Source organism: Mangifera indica, chromosome 3, assembly GCF_011075055.1.
Source record: "Mangifera indica cultivar Alphonso chromosome 3, CATAS_Mindica_2.1, whole genome shotgun sequence".
NCBI classification, from domain to species: Eukaryota; Viridiplantae; Streptophyta; class Magnoliopsida; order Sapindales; family Anacardiaceae; genus Mangifera; species Mangifera indica.
In genome coordinates, this window is record NC_058139.1 from 3376346 (window position 1) to 3390864 (window position 14519).

Here is a 14519-nt window from a genome sequence, read left to right on the forward strand (position 1 = left end):
CCATTCCTTATGCTTCTGCTTTCATTAATACCAACGTCTGTTAGTGTTTCTAGGAGTTTTATTTAACCAGCAACAATAGGCCCTGCATAAGTTGTTTTCAATTGACAGAAATCATAAGCATTAAGCTCACTCAATTGCCAGCTCTCTTTCTCCATTTCTCACATGTCAAACCTTATATATTGCTATTGACATGATTTACTATCAACAAAAAATTCTTCTAAACAAATTAAAGCACCATATTTATTAGTTTAATTGGCTTAATCAATTAAAGATGAGAACATGCTAAATCTGCCAGGATGAGAACATGCTGATACACCAATTGATCTTGCATACTGATGTAACTTAATTATTGTCTCTGAGATAAACTGCTTCAAGATTTTCATGAATACATATTGCCACAGACAGTGCTTAGAGATGCCATTTGCAGCATTGCAATTATGTCTACACTTGCACGAGTTTAGAGCTCAATCAGGCGGCAAGGAATAGACTGACTTATGCATAAAATAGAAAAGGGAAAAAAACGCCGGTTCCTTAGAATCGATCAATTACAGAGAATTATATGGCTAACTAACGAACTGCTTCTGAAGAAGGCTTCCACAAAAAGTCAAGTCAAACCTTTCTTCAGGAGGATCTCCAATGCAATCAAAGACTGCATCTGCATTCAAGAAATCCTCATCGGCTGTGTAACTGCAATCACAGATTCTCCACATCAGCTGGAGCATTGCGGAACCATGTAATATTTTTATAAAGTTTGACATATAATTCTGGATTCCTCCAAGGTTTGTGGATAATTTCATTGTATGCATACACACTAAGAACACACTACAGCAGGAGACTGATATTAGAGCAAAAATTTCTATTAATAAAGAAATAAGTTACCTGCTCTTTGTTACTATACACTTCATTCCTGCAGCTTTAGCAGCTGCTAGTCCTATAGCGCTATCCTCAACCACAACACAGCTGCGGGGAAAAAAGGAGTATCATAACTGAATACAAACATTTTGTAAGAAAATATACTGTCGATAGCAGATAATGCAACCATATAGATCGCATGTATAAAACTGACTAATAGCTCGATGAGGAGTTAATCTGTTAAAAAAACAATGACTGCTCCAACAATTATCAAGTTGATTTCAGCAATTACTTTATTTGAATGCATATGTTGATCTCTGAACTTAAAACTATTTATTCAAGAGAAGTCATAAATGATTGTTCATAGTTACATATATATCAGGAATTCCCAGCTATAATACCTTGAAGGATCAACGCCCAGAGTGTTGGATGCTAATATATAGATGGCCTGTCAGGAAAAAAGACAGTTCAGTAGCTAATAACAAAACCTTATATTAAGCAAAGCAGATTACACTTAGACTATATAAAGTTAAGAGGCTCTAAAATCACATGGAAACAAAAGCATATTTCTTATATAATTGGAGAAAGGATTTCTAATACTTAGATGACAAGACAGGAAGGATTTTAATTTTTATGTTATGTCTTAGACTGTGCCAATTTCCTATTAAGGCTTTAAGGTTGAATTTGCAACTTCAATGTTGAAACCACAAAATCAAATGTTATTATGCTCGTATGCTTTCCAGACATTGCCTAGCTAAATCAGAGGCAAAAGAGAAAAAAAGTTTACCGGATCAGGCTTTTTGCGAGGAACCACATCTCCAGCAAATATCTTGATTTTATCAGCTCGCTCTGGTCCAAGCAGGCATGAAACTATTGCAGAAACCTGAAATTAGTGCATATAATTTCGTCATATGAGAGTGGTGGACCAAACCAATAACCTGACAAAGCCACATATTACAAACTCTCATCCTAGCCTTAAATTTCAACATAAAAAATCTTACCGAGAATAATGTGTTTTAGATTATATTAATATCCTTGATTACTTGCTGGACTCTTCAATAGTTATCCAAAATGTGCAATAAAACTATGTCATGTAATAGTTGGCTTTATGGAGACGGTGAAACTCAGATCTATCAAACTGTCATTAAAAAATTTAGTGTTGAATACAATCAATTTCTGTGACTGCCAAAAAATAATCTCCACTCGCACTTAATCACAAGCAAATACAGTTGTAGGACCTGATTATGCATACCGCCTTCTCATTGGAGGTGCTGCACACAGCAACTTTTACACCTTTTTCCAGGGCCTGATCAATCAGCCTGAATAATATATAAGATAACTGAGCACAGCATACATCTTGAAATCTAAAACTTAACCACAAATCATAGAGCTTACTCACCTAATTTAAAATGAACCATTTTCTTTTCCAATCATAACTGACAATCTAATGTGTGAGAATGGAATCTCATATCAGAAAAGAAATAATAGGAGGTCCAGAGCTCACAGGCTTTATTTTTGGGGTTCAAGGTGGTGTAAAGTCTGTCAAGTCATCTCCCCCAGGGCTCATGAAATGACTACCAAATTTCATGGTTTCACAACTGGTCTCAAAATGGTGAAGTTTCCAGTCATAATGATTTTTGAACTCTCTCAGGTTCCAAACCCATTCATTAAAGTTCTTGGACTTAAGGTGAGCCACACTACTAATTGCACATGTTCACTACGTGAATCTCAGATCCATGTTCTCCCAAAATAATGCTCCCACAGTACCCAAATGGCCAAATGGAGTCAGCTCCAGGAAATTGAGCATAAAGACATGTCTCAACCAAATGTACACTAATTGACTTTGAGCACTCTGAGCAGCATTACTAATAGGAAATTCTACTATTGTCCTTCCCAAAAGTCAAACATATTATAAGCGACAAATGCACATTGATAAATCTATTGCCTGTGTGGGATGTGGTAGAAGACAAAAATCTAGAAGCAGTAAGTCACTGGAACTTTCAGGAGTGCAAATGTGTACAAAGTCGAACTGCATATCAGTGATGACAGCGATTTGGTTGGCTGGGTCCTAAATTTATGCTTTAAGGATTTCCTTCATCAAAAATTTGAAATTTGAATTTCTAACAAAAATTAAATAATAAATAAACAATAATTGAACACAATTATCATGTGTACTAAATGCTTCATAGATAAGGAGATCGGATGAAACTAACTTTGCAACCCCAGGTCGAAGAGGTAACAGCTTTTTCTCAATAAGGGCCATGAACAACTCTGTTTTCCTCTTGTGAAGAGAAGCTATGAATTCCTTTCTTTCTTCTTCACTCTTTGGTGCCTTCTCCGGCCAACCTGTCTTGTTAAAGTATGCTGTCATCCTACAGGGATTAGAATAAGAAGAACTTTAAGATATTTATTTATCTCTACTAACCTATATGATTTCACGAAGCAAACATAAAGAAAAAAAATAACTGTCAAACTTTCAGAAGACTCGATACCTCTCTTTTCCGCCTCCAATTTTAAGCAACTTGCCATACAAATCCACATCCCAGGTAACACCTAATTCTTTCTGCAGAATTGATAACATGTTGTCATCCATGAGCAAATTATGCAATAAGCATTAAGAACCTACATAAAATATCCTTCAAAGAAAAATCCAATCAAATAAATCTAACTTCCCCTCTTACTATTTACGCAACACTCAATCCAAAGTAATCACAAGTTCCTGTCCTTTCAAAAAGGGAACAGAATTGGAGGAACATAAAAATAAAATAAATGTATCATAAAAATTTTAGAACTAAGTTCTAAAAAATAGTTAAATTTAGTGCTAACTTCAAAAATTTTTTTTCTTTTTTTTTTTTCATTTTTGATAATCTGATTACTATTATTTAACTCAAATTGCATGATTACCAGTCTTAAGTAAATAATTAATGATTAATAATAATAATAATAATAATAATAAAAGTATCCAGCATTATCTATTCAATATTTTCTCAGCAGGCAAACGATCGATTCAATCAAACTCAAACCCACTTCAAAATGTTTGAAAACTTCCCATATACCCAATACATAATCCAGTAAAACAGAAAAGCATAACAAAAGAAGCAAGAGAGTGAATACTTCATTGAAAGTATCATTGAAAGAAATCCGGTGTCCATCCTTCTCGGTATCCACGAGCACACCATCGCAGTCAAAGAGAAGAGCAGATGGAAGAGCAGTGGAAGAAGCCGAGCAAGTGACTCTGCTATTTCTCATGTTCATTGGTTTGCTTCTTGTTGCTTCGTTAACACATATTTTGCTACCAAACAAAGAAGATGATAAGGCAGTCTTTTCATGGGATTTGCAGCTGAAAATCAAAATCCTCCTTTGAGAGTTAATAGATGTTAAAGAAGAAAACGCGGATAAAGAGAGAGAGAAAGCTGCTGTTGAAGATGCCATCATGGACTGATCTCCCAAGAGCCTCTCCTTGCTCTTCCGTTTTTAACGGTCTGGTTTCCCCAACTTATCACCGTTCAGCGCCACAAAAATATTCCGGATCGTTCGGGCCCCAGTAGAATTGGGTTGGGTTACCTTGTCATCCAATTTAATAATAATCTAGTATTAATAATAATAATTCCTTAATATTTTATTAACTAAGAAAAAAATAATTTATGAAATAAAATAATTTTTTTACTGTAAAATTTAAGTGATAATTTGTTAAATATTTATTAATTGAAGCTTGATAGTGTTAATTATTAATTATTCACAATTAATTTTTTTTCTATTATTTCAAAAATTACAACTCCAATTCTTATACCCACGTAATATTAGATTCCAGTTTGACCAAACCGATCCATACATGAAAGAGAATATTCACCCATTCTCTTCCATTTCCAAAATTTATTCTCAATCTTTTCAACTTCATTTCTAACAAATAATTTACCAAAAATTCGTTTGCATCAAGAAAATCAACCATTCTCTTATCGATCTTCTTCAATGTTGTTTGACATTGTTTTTTTTACCTCATAACGGTGAACTATTGTTGTCACTCCTCAAAGATTACTTATAATTTTCACAAACAACATAAAAAAAAAGTTAGTTGTAATTATTCTTTTGCTACATTATATAAATTTTATGATACATGGTAATTTTAAATATAATTATTTGTAATTTTAAAGAGTTTAGAATATAATTAAAATTTTAAGGTATGATTGAATCAATTTTTAATTAATATAATATTTATTTATGAAATGTGAATAGATTTAAGAAAGGAATTTTATGTCAAGACGGGGTCATTGTAATTTACCAAATATGTAAATTTATGAAATTAATTAGGCTTATAGGTGAAAAAGTAAGTGTAGATATTTTATACAAAGACACGGTTATCGTAAATCGCAAAGAGTCCAACATCAATTAGCATAAATGGGCTGAAGGAATTCCATGCAAAGTGGGGTGTTATTGTGATTTCCCACAGTTAGCATACCCATTAAACATTATGTAAAAACTCAGGTATGGATGGGATAGTTGAGGCAAGAAGTGAAAATATTTCGCTCCTAGAGGGGTGGGTGAATATTGGGTGATAAGTGTAAGAATTTCAAATTGATGAGACCACAATTAAATCAAGTTAATTTTTGGATAGAGGACCGGATGATTAATTATAAATGTATGGAACCCTACCCTAGTAATGGCCTTTTAATTGATATCCTACAGAAAAGTGAAGCCCATGAGTTATAGTTTAATCGCAGAGGAAGAGCAGAAGAAACAACAACAATAGACAGCTGAATCATGAAGCGATTTTTTAAACCAATAGAGAAGGAAGGATCAGCCAAGAAACCAACTCCTTCGCCTTTGAAAAAAGATGGTGAAAACAACTGTGAAACTTCACAAGAAGAGAATAACAACAAAGAGCCACTCAAGTTCGTGACTTGGAACGCCAATAGCCTGCTTCTTCGAGTCAAGAACAACTGGGCCGAGTTCTCTAAGTTCGTTTCTAATTTTGATCCTGACATTATTGCTATTCAGGTAAGTCTTTTTCTTATCAGTCTCTATGTCGATGTGCTTTTGTTTGAGTAATGTGTTGTGTGTTTGAAGTTTGATTGTGTAATGGGACATGCGTGTTTGATGTTTAATCATTTGGTGTCAGGAGACTCTCATTATTTGTTTATTTCTGGTAATGTAGCTTGTGATTTTGTTGTTGTACTTGAAGCTGAGACTGAAACTGTATAGGATTTGTTTGTGTTGTATTTGTTTCTTGTATGCGCTTAAAGCAAATTGATTGGGTTTGTGCTGTGTTTCATCGAATTCTATTAATGGGTTGACGACCGCTCGTTGCATTATAATTTGGTCATTTTTTAATAGTAAAGCAATAATTTCGACAAGTATGTGGGCAAGAACCTCAAAATGCATGCTAATTGTAGGAAGTGAGAATGCCTGCTGCTGGTTCCAAGGATTCGCCAAAAAACCCTGGAGAACTGAAAGATGATACAAAACCTTCCCGTGAGGAAAAACAGGTAACATTTATTCTTGTCTTTGCTTTCGTTTTATATATTCACTACCAATGGCAATGTTTATGTGGATTTGAATTTTCTTGAAATTTTAGCACTTTTATAATAGATAAGTGTCTTCACTATGCTAAGATTTGAGTTAAAAGTCTTGAACTGGCAGCTAATAATTATTCCCGCTGTACACAAGAGGTCTATTTACTGAATACCTGTTATTTTGGACCCTCCCTAATATAATGCCATATAGTGTGTGTATGGCCCTAATTTCTAATATTCATGTTGTGGACAATACCTCTCTGTTTTATGCAGATATTGATTCGTGCTCTTTCAAGTCCACCATTTGGAAAATATCAGATTTGGTGGTCTCTTGCAGATTCAAAGTATGCAGGGACAGCATTGTTGGTGAAGAAGTGTTTTCAACCAAAAATAGTCTCTTTCTCACTTGATAGAACAGGTATTTTGGTTTAAATCTGTCATTTTGTATGTTCAACTCATGTCATGTAACTAATGGCATATTTTCTCATAATTATGTATTGATATGAACTACTGATGCTAACCCTACTTCTAATTTCCATGCAAAGATAAATCTTGTTAATAAATTTGCATACGAATTCCCTTTATTGTCACTAGTTATTTTTCTAAATTTCAACATTGAATGTTTAGTTTATACCATTTTCCTGTTGCTGTTAGCTTTGAAGCATGAACCAGATGGCAGGGTCATTTTGGCTGAATTTGAGAATTTCCGTCTATTGGCTACCTATTCACCAAACAATGGTTGGAAAGAGGAGGAAAATTCATTTCAGAGGAGAAGAAAATGGGATAATAGGATGCTAGAGTTTGTTACGAAGCATTCTGAGAAGCCTCTTATATGGTGTGGTGATCTTAATGTAAGGTGAGTCTCTTTATTTCTTCCCTTTGATGGGACATGGGTTGGATCTTCCTTTTTGCCAAGAGCCAGGAGCTTCCTGAATTCAGTAGAAATTTCAAAATGTTGTACTAATTTGTCTCAAAATTTACCCCTAAACTTCCATTGTTCCCCTAAAGTTGCATTTTTCAACTGACCCCCTTAATCCAAGACTCTGGATCCATCCCTGATGGGTCCAGTGGTTGTTTGCATTTTAGGGTTTTTTGTTTTTCATTTTTTTCTAGCTGTGACTATCATAATAGATCATGTTGTTGCACCTTTTAAGATTGATAGCCAATTTTGTAAATATTTGAAACTCAAACTCCATTTTATGCAACTTCGTTGATTTGTGGCATATGACAGAAAGCATGATAATTTGACTCCGCTAATTACTGAAGAAAGTATGCCTATCATGAGGCAACCTATCAACTTAGAATTAAAACATTTCTCTGCTTTCACTATCTTAATTCTTTTTAGAACTTTTTTGACTTCACATGCTTAATTATGGAGCTTTATTTTATTTATTTTTTTAAATATGTTCATGAACTTCTTTTTTTTTTTTTTCGCAAAGCTTGATCTTTGAATGCATCAGCATTGTTCTTAGGGAACTTATACTTCTTTTTCATTTCTCATTTGCAGCCATGAAGAGATTGATGTGAGTCATCCTGAATTTTTCAGTGCTGCAAAGCTCAATGGTTACATTCCTCCAAATAAAGAGGTGTTGCTCTTGTTATAAAAGCTTTCCAAACTAAACTTGCTTATTTTTAATAAATAGTGATATATTTCATTATCAAAAGCTTGGAAATAGACAACAAAATACTAAAATTACAAAATTGGAAAAGATGAACTGCTAAAATGAAAAGGAGCCTCTCCTTTTGAAAGCTTGTGCTTTTCCTCTATGAATAGAGGTTTTTGTTGTTCACTGAAAAGTATTTGCTCCAATGTAACTTAAGCACTCTACTTTTAAAATTTGTCATCTTAATATTTGTCATTAATCAGTTATTACCCTGAAGAAGTAGTTTATCATTTCTAGCCAAAAATAAGTAAACAATGAGAACAACAAAAGATGACCATCTTTTTTGTTGATGGAGACCAATTTATTGCTATTTTTGTTATTACCTTTTTCATGGCCTTGTGTTCTTCGTTCATTCAAGATAAAGTATTTAGACATTGTACATTAGTGATAACAATTGGGCATTGGATTTGCTTTGAGACCTCTAATCATAGTTTGTTGTGCTTGTCCATATATTTCAACATTTTTTTTTTTTAAATTTTTAACTTGATTTCTTTATGATGCAGGATCGTGGGCAGCCTGGATTTACTCTTGCTGAGAGGAAGCGCTTTGGTGCTATACTGAAAGAGTATGTGATTTTATCTCATGGAAAAATGTGTAACATGGTCATTGCTTCAAGTAATTGCTCTGAGTTGTAAATCCTTCAATTTTAATATTTCTCTATTGGGAAAAGTTCTTAATTTGAAGGGTATGGTGGATCATGATTTAGGGGTAGGCTAATAGATGCTTACAGACTCCTACACAAGGAAAAGGATATGGATGGTGGCTTCTCATGGTCTGGAAATCCAATTGGAAAGTAAGTAAATTGGAGCCAAAATGACTTTTTTGGACCTGGATAAGTGACCTGTAGTGTAAATCTCTTATTTCTAGTGAGGAGTGAGGATTTTAATAATATGGATGGAATATACTCATAGATGGTTTTCTTTCAGGTATCGAGGTAAAAGAATGAGAATAGACTATTTCATAGTCTCAGAAGAACTCAAAGATCGAATTGTTGCATGTGAAATGCAGGGGCATGGAATTGAATTAGAAGGTGCAAATGATCTTCTTTCTAATAGTTGTTTATATCATGTCATACAAACTCTTGAATCTAGTTTTAAAATATGATAAAAGTTAGAATATATCATATCTCCATTTCTTAACCAAAAAGGAAAGAATAATCATCTCATTACCCATTTAGTGAATTGGAGAAACAGTGAGTATAAATCTGAAGAGCCTGATATTGGACGCCATTGCTCTGCAGGATTACATTCATTGCTTCCTTATGCTTATGGCACAAAAAATATGATATTGGTCTGTCAATTTTTATTACTAATTTGAACCACTGTTGTTTCCACCTATTATTGGGTTATGGGAAGGCTTCATAGTTGCAAGATGATATTTTGATTAGTTTGTAAGGGGTTCATTTATTATGCATAATTCTTTTACTGTTCAATATAATGCAAAACAAACTCGTGATTGGTATGAAACTACATTTGGTTCATTTCCCTAGTTCATTCACATCATTTACTTTGCAAATTTTAATTGAATCCTCTGTCAAATGCATTCATGTTTTGCCAAGAAAGGCAATTATAATGATGGATTTATTCTTAAACGGAAAATTTGTAATTCATGTTGTGCCAATAGCGTCTTATAACTCCTTTTTTTATTAACTCTTGATGCCTTCCTAAATACTAAGATTACAAAGCCTCTGCAAATTGCAGGTTTTTATGGGAGTGACCATTGCCCAGTTTCCCTTGAGCTTTCACAAGCCAATCGAGATCCTCCCGAAAGTTGATGTATAATTTTATAATCTGAAACGGGCTTATTATCATCTTTCAAAGAACTATATTTTCTGGATGTATTAATTGGAAGTGGATAGGATATTGTTATCATATAGGATGTTGGGTAAATTATTAGCGTCTACTTGTGAGCATTAACAGTCCTTTACATTCTAATTTGCAGGGGAAACAAATCTAGAAATACTCCCATGTCAACCTTCATCTATTGAAGATGGATAGATCGCTGGATTTAACATGTTATGTGTCCACGGCTGAAACAAGATAAGTGTGCATATAGATTTTATTACCAGTTGAAATTTCATTTTTATGACAAGATACAGTAAGATAGATATATATTAGGCAATATTTTGCCTTGTTTTCCACCAAATTCATATCCAAACTCACACACGGTAAAAACATAAATATTCGCAAACACAATATCATGTCCCAAAGACTAACTCATATGCCTGTTTCGAAAGAAGCGTATTTCTTGATCATCGGATCCTGTTCAAATTTGACCATTTCTTCCTTTGACAAGCCAACCCAGGCATCGATTCCATTGCCATTGATATTGTCAATGAGAATGGCAATATTTTCATTCCTTGCCGCTGAGGTTACCCACATCCACAATGGCTTTCCCAGCCCAAAATCTGTTTCATACCATGGAAGTCTGCACCATGAAGTTATCACAAAGGACTTCATTTTAATCTTTTTGCTCACCATTTCATCAACTGGTAAACTGTTCACGAAATTCATGTACCCTCCTGATGCATGAAACTCTCTCACAAAATTATCATCCAGCATCTTTATAGCTTCGTGAAGATCTCCCGCTATACTGTTACTCCCAACTCCTGTCTCCATGTTCGACCAGCTTGTCATCGTCATTTGACTCACACACCCCATACAATCCCCCGGTATTTCTGGCTTCATTCTGTTTCGGAGATTCACTGGAATTAATCCCACAAAATGAGTTGGATCTTTATCCATTGCTGTTATAGCATTCATCATAACAGCCGACACTGCCTCGAAACGTGTTGGAAGATCCACTGAGTCTGCAATTTTACCAATTTCTTCTTTCAGAGCAGCGATCTTAGTAGCTTCAAATGTAAACCTCTTTGATATAGCGTTTGGGTCCGTCGATGCATATTGACCTTGGAAAAGACTACTCTTCCTCAATTCTACCAAATCTTGCGGAGGGAAGAAAGAAGTGCAATCAAATATCACATTTTTTATTTCCTCATTGATACTTGGATTAGCTACCTTAGCCCAGTTTTTAACAAAGTTTGCTGCAGCTGTTGCATCAGCAATCCGGTGGTTAAACCCTACTGCAATCGCAACACCGCCGCAAGCAAAGTAATTCACCTGCACGCTCAGGTTGACGGGATCACCAATTATCTTTTCATGCACTTTGTATGGCAGCAGTTGCACGATCACATCCTTCTCCGGTCGTTTAAGAATGTCAGACATCTGGCTACTGACATTGGCTTCAATGAAGAGGGCACCTTTATCGTTACAGTCGACAGTGTAATCATCTTTCACACGTCCTGCTAAAGGGTAATAGTGGGTGAGTATTTCCGAGAGGGAGTTTTTCAGGTGGAGAGAAGTTTTAGTGGTATCTTTGCCTGCAGAAGAGTAAAAGAGAATGATCGGGAAGTGAACTTCAGGACATAGCTGATCAAGAACAGAAAGCTTATAGTCTCTTAAATGGTCAGGCGTTGGAGAAGATGGCTTGATGGTTTCTCTAGAAATGATTTGGATTTCCATGCTATCTCTCAAATTGCAGCAGATAAGAACAACAATGGTTTAAAAGAATTTGGCTGATTGAGTATGAACCATCAATGTCCCCTTAATATATAGGACGAAGAAATTCTTGAAATTCCAAATCATCTTGATGAAACTCAAATTAATATTATTATTACTGCTCATAACACATGATCATTAAAAACTTCCCACTGTGCTTCGCTGGATTCTCTGCAAGCATTTCTTCACCTGCATAGCGTGGCAATAAATATATATTGGGGCCAATCTCGTGGGTGAAGAACTAGTATTTCGTTTTCGTCTATGTTAACGTGTCAAACAAAGAAACTAAGAAGGGTTGCATTCGTTTTTCTTAAATTATTGAAAATAATATGAATATTGCTACTTACTGTACGGGATCTGTTAAAAACAGTAACAAAGCAATCGTTGACCTTCTGGGTTCGCGATCCAATGGCCTCTCTTTTTAATTTATATGAATTTCCAATGAGGTGATGAGCTCTGCACGTTCTGATTGGTATCAAAAGACAGAATGGATTGATTATCCATGTTCATGGAATTCTACAGAAACTAATAGAATTAGGCACCTCAATGTTGCAACTCTTTCCAAGTTCTTCAGCTGCATTTTTCATAAAGTTCAAATACCCATTACCTGCAATTGATGCTTTCATAGTATAAGGTCATCTCGTGGTTCATCTTGCTTATGGATTCATGAAAATTTTCCAGCTAAACTACATAGATATTGTTTATTGATTAGGTACTTCCGTTGTTCATCGCCCTTATGGTTTGCCATAGTTGTTTGTAAGATTGTAAAACATGAATTAGATGCTCTCTTTGATATTACCATAGCAAATAATCACAATGTAAAAGGAAAAACACTTGCCATTTATCCCATTTCCCTCGAAATTGGGCTAAATGAGGAGGAATGATCGGAGAGGAGATTAATGCAACATCTAGTTGAAAATAATGACATTGGTATTTTAAAAAGTTGTTAAAGCGAACTTAACCAAAAAAAAATTGATAAAGCTAAAAATAATAAAATTTATAACAAAAAGAGTTAAAATGATGAGATTAACACGAAAAAGAATTGTTTGAGAGGAGATTAATAAGTAAAGTTCGATAAATGAAGGCGTATACGAAACTCAACCCAGGCCTCTAAGACTTAGTCCGATAAAGGTTTTAACCCCTTGGGTCCGTAATTTTATAATAATATTTTTTTATTTATAAATATAAATTTATTAATTTAATTAATATTAGTTTTACTAAACTTAGCTTTAAAATTCTAATTTTAAAAAATGTAAATAATAAATTAAAATTTAAAAATAATAATAAGTATTAAGCATAATTAATTTATGTGTAACAGAATAATGCATACTTTATTAATAATTTAGACTTAGATAATTAAAAAATACAATATATATTACAAGTAATTTAATCGGTTTTCAAAATTGGTTCAAACAATAATGTAATCGGTTGTGTTCAATTTTTGAAATTACAAATTTTCAAAATTATTATTGAGCTCAATTTTTTTTCTTAACATTTTTAAATTTAAAAGATGAGTTGGTGTTATTACTACGTTACTGAAAAGGGAAAGTCATTCGATCCCTTTGTACTAACGTAGTAAAGTGGAATTAAATTGAAATCTCCCCTAATGTTGGGGAATGAAGCAAAGTAATAGGTTTAAAAACGGGTATCTTTTGAGGGCTTAGGCTGAAAAAGGTCTGGTAGGTTGGGCTCGGCATGGCCAGGCAGGCAATTTCAGCAAATGTTAATAATAAAAATGCCAGAGCACTATTTCCCACCCAAAGTTTGCGGTGACTACAAAGTTCCCCTTGTTAATTTTAAAAATCTTATTTACCTACCATGAATGATTAAAATTAATAAAACCCTAACCCCTTAAAATTTTATTTCTTTCGTCCCCCTAATCCCTAAAAACTAACTATTTTCCCCTAGAGTAAGTTTTAAAAAATAGTATTTCCCCCCTAGGGTTTAACTTTCAATCGCTTACGTCAAATCATGTGCTATAGCCGACGACAAAACTTTTCAGACGTATCACCATACTTCGACGATCTCTCTTTTCTCCTCTAGAACACTGGTCAACCAAGAATTTATATTGAATTTGATTTAATATTAATATAATATCATTTTAATATATATTAATCAAAATTATATAATTTTATATTGAATTTTTTGAATTAACAAGTTTGATCACTCCAAACACACATAAAACTTAAGTTTAAAATATTTAATTTTTATATTCAAACTTGAATTTATTTGAATTAAACTTATTTTAAAACTGTTTGAGTCAAACTCAAACTCATTTTTTATTTATTCAAATTAAATTTAAATTCGAACTTTAATAAATTCGATTCAAATGTAATCTTGTTTGTCCACCTCACCCATTTTGACCTCGCCTTCAACTAAATTTCACATTCATGCTTTGCTTTCTCAATTTCATCCCTTTCAGTCTTTGTCCCCGCACTGATTTACATGCATAAAATAAAATGCTCTCAAAAGAGATTAACGTAAAAAACGACGTTTACATGTGTGCACTGCGCTCCTTTGAGTTGAATTGGATTGGAGGAGATAATATTATCTCTTTCTATTAATTAATAATTATTATTTGTATTCATCCAATCACTCTTCGACACGTGCTCTATGACGCAGTCATACAGATGCAGACGTCTCATTCTGCTCAGTGCCCTTGGGTCAGATCAAAATCAATCCCCTTTGACCGCAATCAGTTAAGATTTAACCATGGTTAAAAAATTTTACTTGGAAATTTAACCACATCTCAATCAAAATATATTTATTCATCTCCGTAATTCACACCCAAAATTAAATGCTCATTTTATCCTGAAATGGAGAGCGGGAAAAAAAAATTTCCAGCTGTTAAAAAAAAAAAAAAACAAAAGGGCAAAAAATGGTAGAACTGTAAATAAGTTAAAAACAAGAGTCATTTGTATAAGCTAGTTGAAACC

The 14519-nt window shown here is 33.8% G+C and overlaps 3 protein-coding genes across 4 annotated transcripts; 1 reads left to right on the forward strand and 2 right to left on the reverse strand.

Annotated features, from left to right (window-relative positions):
- Window positions 1–319: 319 nt before the first annotated feature.
- LOC123212038 (CBBY-like protein) lies at window positions 320–4369 on the reverse strand. The gene is made up of 8 exons (XM_044631062.1): window positions 3967–4369; window positions 3345–3415; window positions 3066–3224; window positions 2105–2171; window positions 1640–1735; window positions 1254–1300; window positions 880–960; window positions 320–687 (listed from the first exon to the last, which is right to left on the reverse strand). The coding sequence occupies exons 1-8, from the start codon at window positions 4285–4287 to the stop codon at window positions 564–566; spliced, it is 966 nt and encodes a 321-aa protein (XP_044486997.1). The 5' UTR covers window positions 4288–4369; the 3' UTR covers window positions 320–563.
- A 1130-nt stretch (window positions 4370–5499) lies between these two features.
- On the forward strand, window positions 5500–10171 carry LOC123212334 (DNA-(apurinic or apyrimidinic site) endonuclease). Of its 2 annotated transcripts, XM_044631436.1 has the most exons (10): window positions 5500–5847; window positions 6243–6335; window positions 6636–6780; window positions 7017–7218; window positions 7870–7948; window positions 8530–8591; window positions 8733–8819; window positions 8953–9056; window positions 9727–9801; window positions 9968–10171. In XM_044631436.1, exons 1-9 carry the CDS (start codon window positions 5611–5613, stop codon window positions 9798–9800), a joined length of 1083 nt encoding a protein of 360 aa, XP_044487371.1. In that variant the 5' UTR covers window positions 5500–5610; the 3' UTR covers window position 9801; window positions 9968–10171. The 2 variants fall into 2 exon arrangements, with proteins under 2 accessions (XP_044487371.1, XP_044487370.1); XM_044631435.1 differs by having other exon boundaries at window positions 9727–10171.
- Window positions 10172–10212: 41 nt separating this feature from the next.
- On the reverse strand, window positions 10213–11765 carry LOC123212333 (stemmadenine O-acetyltransferase-like). The gene has a single exon (XM_044631434.1). The coding sequence runs from the start codon at window positions 11545–11547 to the stop codon at window positions 10243–10245; it is 1305 nt and encodes a 434-aa protein (XP_044487369.1). The 5' UTR covers window positions 11548–11765; the 3' UTR covers window positions 10213–10242.
- Window positions 11766–14519: the final 2754 nt, after the last annotated feature.